The sequence below is a fragment of the Squalius cephalus genome (genome assembly GCF_949319135.1).
Source record: "Squalius cephalus genome assembly, chromosome: 5".
Lineage (NCBI taxonomy): Eukaryota > Metazoa > Chordata > Actinopteri > Cypriniformes > Leuciscidae > Squalius > Squalius cephalus.
Genome location: NC_137126.1, coordinates 48,200,383 through 48,207,882, shown reverse-complemented (window position 1 = coordinate 48,207,882; position 7,500 = coordinate 48,200,383). Strand labels below are relative to the sequence as shown.

Below are 7,500 nucleotides of genomic sequence, written 5' to 3'. Positions count from 1 at the left end.
TTATATTTTTAATTTTGTAATTTCTTATTTGCAAATATAGTTTTAATAAAAAATAAATATATTTCTAAATAAAACAATTATAATCAATAATTATAATATTTTTTGTTTTTATTAATTGATTTTTCAATTATATTTTTAATATTGTAATTTCTTATTTGCAAATATGGTTTTAATAAAAAATAAATATATTTTTAAATAAAACAATTATGATCAATAATTATAATATTTTTTATTATATGTAGTAATAATAATAGTTGTTTATTTTATAGTTCTATTGATAAGTAATCATTTTAATTTTTTCAATTATATTTTTACAAGTAACTTTTATTTGCTAAATAGTTTTAATAATAGTAAATAACAGTATTATTATTATCATTATCAATTGTATGTAATATGTAATTAGTTTTTATTTTATAATTAATAATTATTAATTATTTCTTATTTGCTAAATCGTTTTAATAATAATAATGAATAACAATAATAATCAGATTTTTTTTGTGCATCTGTATTCCGTACAAACAATCATAGTAAACCTGGAGCTCATTCATTCATCCCTAGTACATGTCATATGAACAATTATTCAGTAATTGCTCATAACTCACGCTGATACACATTGAATATGGTTGTTGTTTTTCTCTGATGACAGCTGTTATGGTTGTCTGTCATCTCTTTCTAATAGTTCATTTGTCCTGCACTCGCGCCGTCAGTCATGCATCTCAGGTTGATTGTATTTTCTGACCGGAGCAGAACGGATACGTCACTGCTGTAAATGTCAGATGAGAGACACAGGTTTCCACTGTCCATATGTGTAGGAAGTTAAACTCATTATACAAGTTAGACACAGACATGTTTAAATGGCACATCATGTGACCCACTATGTTCATATCTCATGCAGTTCATGTAAATTTGCATTCATGCATTAAGTTTATGTACACTCATGTGATTTGGAACTGTTTGTTTTATGAAGTTGATATCTAATAATGTGTGTGTGTGTTGTGTGTGTGTTTTCAGGGTGAGGAGGGACCGCCCAGCCTGGAGTATATTCAGGCCCGGGACCTGTTCCCCCAGAAAGAGCTGGTCAAAGAAGACGACGCTCTACAGGTCAGTTTCACTCACCAGACCACGAGTTTCACCTCATGTCAAGTCAAGTCAAGTCAAGTTTATTTATATAGCGCTTTTCACAACATAGGTTGTATCAAAGCAGCTTCACAGTAATAAATTAAAACAATACATCAATGTTTGTTTCTAATGGAACGTCCATGTTTGGTAATGCTGATCAATAGTATCGTTGATTGATTAGTTAAATTAAATATCCAAATATCCCCAACTGAGCAAGCCAAAGGCAACAGTGGCAAGGAACCGAAAAACTCCATCAGGTGACCTAATGGAGAAAAAAAAAACCTTGGGAGAACCCGGGCTCAGTCGGGGGCCAGTTCTCCTCTGGCGTTTATGAACTAGAGGCCGGATTTAACTGTAAGATTAAAAGTATTATATGAATGCCTGGCTGAAGAGATGCGTCTTTAATCTAGTTTTAAACTGGGAGAGCGAGTCTGAGCAACGAACAGTATCCGGAAGACTATTCCAGAGTTTTGGAGCTAAATGTGAAAATGCTCTCCCTCCTTTGGTGGATCTGGATATCCTAGGTATGACCAAAAGCCTCGAATTTAGTGATCTTAAAGAGCGCGATGGATTATAGGGCGATAGAAGATCCGTTAAATAGACTGGAGCTAAGCCGTTTAGGGCTTTATAAGTCAGTAGCAATACCTTGTAATTAATACGGGACTTTATAGGTAACCAATGTAGTGATGATAAAATTGGTGTTATATGATCATATTTTCTTGATCTAGTTAGAACTCTAGCGGCGGCATTTTGGACTAACTGTAGCTTGTTTATTGAGGATGCAGGACAACCAGCTAATAAAGCATTACAGTAATCTAGTCTCGAGGTCATGAATGCATGAACTAACTTTTCTGCGTCAGAAACTGATAGCATATTACGTAGCTTAGCAATGTTTCTAAGGTGGAAAAAGGCTGTTTTTGTAACATATGAAATATGATTTTCAAAAGACAGGTTGCAGTCAAGTATAACACCCAGGTCTTTTACTGTAGAGGATGAAGTAACAGGACATCCTACTATGTTAAAGTTGTATTGTGAGAGGTTTTGTGGGTGGTTTTTTGAACCGATAAGTATTACCTCTGTCTTATCTGGATTTAATAAAAGAAAATTGCGCGTCATCCAATCTTTTATATCTTTAACACACTCTGTCAATTTGGATAATTTAGCGTTTTCATCTGGCCGTGATGAAATATAGATTTGAGTGTCATCAGCATAACAATGGAAACTAATTCCATGTTTCCTTATAATATTTCCAAGTGGCAGCATATATATTGAGAATAATAGAGGGCCTAACACAGATCCTTGCGGCACTCCATAGTTTACTGGAGTTATGATCGATTTTTCTCCATTTAAATAGACAAAATGGTATCGGTCAGATAAATACGATCTAAACCAGCTTAATGCTTGTCCTTGAACACCAGTATAATTTTGTAGTCGATCTAAGAGTATTGTATGATCTATAGTATCGAACGCAGCACTAAGATCAAGTAAAACTAGTATTGAGATATAGCCTTGGTCAGAAGCTAAAAGTAAATCATTTGTGATTTTAACGAGCGCAGTTTCAGTGCTATGATGCGGCCTGAACCCAGACTGAAACTTTTCATAGGTGTCATTTTCTTGCAAGAAGGAGCCCAGTTGAGCGGACACAACTTTTTCTAGTATTTTAGACATAAAAGGTAGATTTGAAATGGGTCTATAATTTGCTAGATCATGTGGATCTAATTGTGGTTTCTTAATGAGAGGTTTTATAACTGCCAGTTTAAATGTTCTTGGAACATAACCTAAAGATAAAGACGAGTTAATAATATTGAGGAGAGACTCTTCCACTACAGGTAACACTTCTTTCAATAGTTTAGTTGGTATAGGATCTAGTAAACATGTTGTTGTTTTAGAGGAAGTGATAAGTTTATTTAACTCTTTTTGTTCTATAGTTGTAAAGCACTGTAATTGTTCTTGCGGGGTGATAGTTGAGGCTGAGTTATAAGACGCGATTGAGGATTGAACGTTTACAATTGTGGTTCTGATGTTTTCTATTTTCTCAGTGAAGAACTTCATGAAATCATTACTACTAAACTCTAACGGAATATTTTGTTCAGGAGACATCTGTTTATTTGTTAGTCTAGCCACGGTGTTAAATAAGAACCTAGGATTGTTATGGTTGTTTTCTATTAGTTTGCGGAGATGCTCAGCTCTGGCCTCTTTTAGGGCCTTTTTATAACGTGACATACTGTCTTTCCACGCGATTCTAAAGACCTCTAAGTTAGTTTTTTTCCATTTACGCTCTAAATTACGGGTTTCTCTCTTTAGAACATGCGTAGTATTGTTGTACCATGGTGCTTTGTCCTTTTCTAAATTACTTATTTGTAAAATGATTAATAATAATAAAATAATTGTATAATGATTATAATTAGATACAATTATTAGGTATAATAATGAATTTTAATAATAATTATTAGAGATGCACAGATACTAAATTTCTCCGCCGATACAGATCGACGATTATTCAGAATATCATCTGCCCATACCGATTATTCAGAATTATATCTGCCCATAACGATTATTCAGAATGATATCTGCCCATAACGATTATTCAGAATTATATTTGCTGATACCGATTATTCAGAATATCATCTGCCCATAACGATTATTCAGAATTATATTTGCTGATACCGATTATTCAGAATGATATCTGCCGATACCGATTATTCAGAATTATATATCTGCCCATACCGATTATTCAGAATATCATCTGCCCATACCGATTATTCAGAATATCATCTGCCCATACCGATTATTCAGAATTATATCTGCCCATACCGATTATTCAGAATATCATCTGCCCATACCGATTATTCAGAATATGATCTGCACATACCAATTATTCAGAATATCATCTGCACATACCGATTATTCAGAATATCATCTGCACATACCGATTATTCAGAATATCATCTGCACATACCGATTATTCAGAATATCATCTGCCCATACCGATTATTCAGAATATCATCTGCCCATACCGATTATTCAGAATATCATCTGCCGATACCGATTATTCAGAATATCATCTGCCGATACAGATTATTCAGAATATCATCTGCCTATACCGATTATTCAGAATTATATCTGCTGATACCGATTATTCAGAATATCATCTGCCGATACCGATTATTCAGAATATCATCTGCCGATACAGATTATTCAGAATATCATCTGCCGATACCGATTATTCAGAATATCATCTGCCGATACAGATTATTCAGAATATCATCTACCCATACCGATTATTCAGAATTATATCTGCTGATACCGATTATTTAGAATATCATCTGCCCATACCGATTATTCAGAATTATATCTGACGATACCGATTATTCAGAATATCATCTGCCCATACCGATTATTCAGAATATCATCTGCCCATACCGATTATTCAGAATATCATCTGCCCATACCGATTATTCGGAATATCATCTGCCGATACCGATTATTCAGAATTATATCTGCTGATACCGATTATTCAGAATATCATCTGCCCATACCGATTATTCAGAATTATATCTGCTGATACCGATTATTCAGAATATCATCTGCCCATACCGATTATTCAGAATATCATCTGCCCATACCGATTATTCAGAATTATATCTGCTGATACCGATTATTCAGAATATCATCTGCCGATACCGATTATTCAGAATATCATCTGCCGATACCGATTATTCAGAATATCATCTGCCCATACCGATTATTCAGAATATCATCTGCCCATACCGATTATTCAGAATATCATCTGCCCATACCGATTATTCAGAATTATATCTGCTGATACCGATTATTCAGAATATCATCTGCCCATACCGATTATTCAGAATATCATCTGCCCATACCGATTATTCAGAATATCATCTGCCCATACCGATTATTCAGAATATAATCTGCCCATACCGATTATTCAGAATATCATCTGCCCATACCGATTATTCAGAATATCATCTGCACATACCGATTATTCAGAATATCATCTGCACATACCGATTATTCAGAATATCATCTGCCCATAACGATTATTCAGAATATCATCTGCCCATACCGATTATTCAGAATATCATCTGCACATACCGATTATTCAGAATATCATCTGCACATACCGATTATTCAGAATTATATCTGCCCATACCGATTATTCAGAATATCATCTGCACATATCATCTGCCCATACCGATTATTCAGAATATCATCTGCCCATACCGATTATTCAGAATTATATCTGTCGATATCAGTAGTTTGATTTTCTTAAGGAAACAAAACACTTTCCCAACTAATGCTGTAAACTATACAGGAAACCCTCTCATTTGGTACATTACTATAATATTAGAGGTTAAAATTGACAAGAGTCCAAACTATTATATTCGCATGCTATTTAATTTCAGATATAATAATTACTCTCAAATAAAAACTGAAAACAACTCTCGAACTTATGTGCAAAACAGCACATAAGCTAGTTTTCATAAACGCTTGTATTCATGACCAATTTATTAAAACATACATGTATAATTAACAGTAAATAAGCTCCTCTCTAGTATTTATTTATAGCTAACTAATGAAGTGTGAACATTGGAGAACCTTCCTGAGGTAAATGTAACGTTATGTGACATATTATTCACAAGCTGTTTTATTGACGTCTTTCCGCGGTTGAAACACTGAGCGATTACATTAAAAATGATACATTTCTGTAACTTATACTGTATCTTTCAACAAACCTTTGATGTTCATGCATGTTTTTTCATGCTATAACTTGTAATAAAGTGGAAGAAAAGACTTGAGGCACAACAGCGATCTGTCACGTCACATTTAAGAGCATCAAAACACCATTTATTGTATGAATTGTGTGATTTAAAATGGAAAAATTTCAAAGCTGAGACTGTTTCTAATTGCTTTTATCGGGCCGATACGTCAGTGCATCTCTAATAATTATTATTCTTTATAATAATAATGATGATAATAATATAAATATAATAGTTATATTTTTAAATGTATAAATATAATAATCTTATACGTGGGTCAACACACCTCAGACTACAAAGGAAATAACAGTGTAAAGGAAATGAAATGAGGGATCTAGAATGGTTGGGGAGATGGTGAATAACAGAAGTGGAGGTGAAAAGGGTGAAATAAATCAAAAGGACGAAGCAATGACACGATACATCAGGGACAACCAGAGACGAGACACGGGAACAAGAGCGGGAGAACTTGACATTGCCTGTTACTCAATGACTTTGCACAAACCTGCGAGTCTAAATGCAGCACTTAAAGTCCAGATGAAGGACTCTCAGCACATGTTCCTGGTCTCACTGTGATCGATTCATCAGAGCACATTATTGTAAGGTTGATGTTTGTGCGTGTAAAACTCGCTGCAACAGTTTTGGACTGTTGTAAGGAAAACAATCCCTTAGACTTGAGACTGGACATCTTTTGACCATAGCAACCATCAAAAACACCCTAGCAACAGCATTGCAGTCACCCTTAACACCATAGCGTCGTGTGATGAGTTTTGCACCTCTCACAGTACACTTACCTAAAATAACTTGCTCAAAAGCACAGTGGTGGAACTTTAATATTTTTATTATTTTAGATTAGTTTATTATTTATTTATTTATTTATTAAAAATTTTTTTTTTTTTTTTTAACAGTTTTTTCCAGTAATGTGCTGGTGGGACATTTTATATTTGTATTATTTTAATTTTAATTATTTTATATTTTATTATTTATTATTTTATATTATTTTCAAAAAAAAAATTTTTTTGTATTAGATTTTATTTTTTTATTTTCCAGTAATGTGCTCAATCACAATGGTGGGACTTTTAGATTTTTATAATATTTTTATATTATTTTATTACATATACAGTATACAGTACATATACAGTTATATACAGTATCTTTGTATATCAAACCAGTTTTTTCAGTAACATGCTCAAAAGCACAATGGTGGGGCTTTTCATTTTATTTTATTCCATTTTATTTATTAATGATTTTGTCCCTCATTAAACATGTTAATGTAAATGGCTCATAACCTTCCAAAACATGCTACAGGTTTGAAATTTTATTTTATTTTATTTTATTTTATTTTAATTTATTTATTTATTTATTTATTTATTTATTTATTTATTTATTTATTTATTTATTTTTATTTTATTTTATTTTCGAATATCTTGGGTCAAATTGAAGCAGCTCCCAGCTTGTCTGACACACTTTCTTATATCCGTTGTTCCTGCTGTAGGGAATGGATTGTGCTGTCCTGGTTAATATCCCCAGATACACACATCATTTATGATTCACTGTATGTGCATTGCTTAATGTCACCCTAATTATTAATACATAAACC

The 7,500-nt window shown here is 33.0% G+C and overlaps 1 protein-coding gene across 6 annotated transcripts in view; it reads left to right on the top strand.

The window, feature by feature from the left end:
* The window catches only part of mtmr4 (myotubularin related protein 4), a 99,287-nt gene that overhangs the window by 47,978 nt on the left and 43,809 nt on the right, over positions 1–7,500 (top strand). For all 6 annotated transcript variants that reach the window (XM_079871840.1, XM_079871839.1, XM_079871838.1 and 3 more), the window contains one exon: positions 1,012–1,101. In XM_079871840.1, coding sequence (XP_079727966.1) covers positions 1,012–1,101 — 90 coding nt within the window. The remainder of the gene's footprint in view (positions 1–1,011; positions 1,102–7,500) is intronic.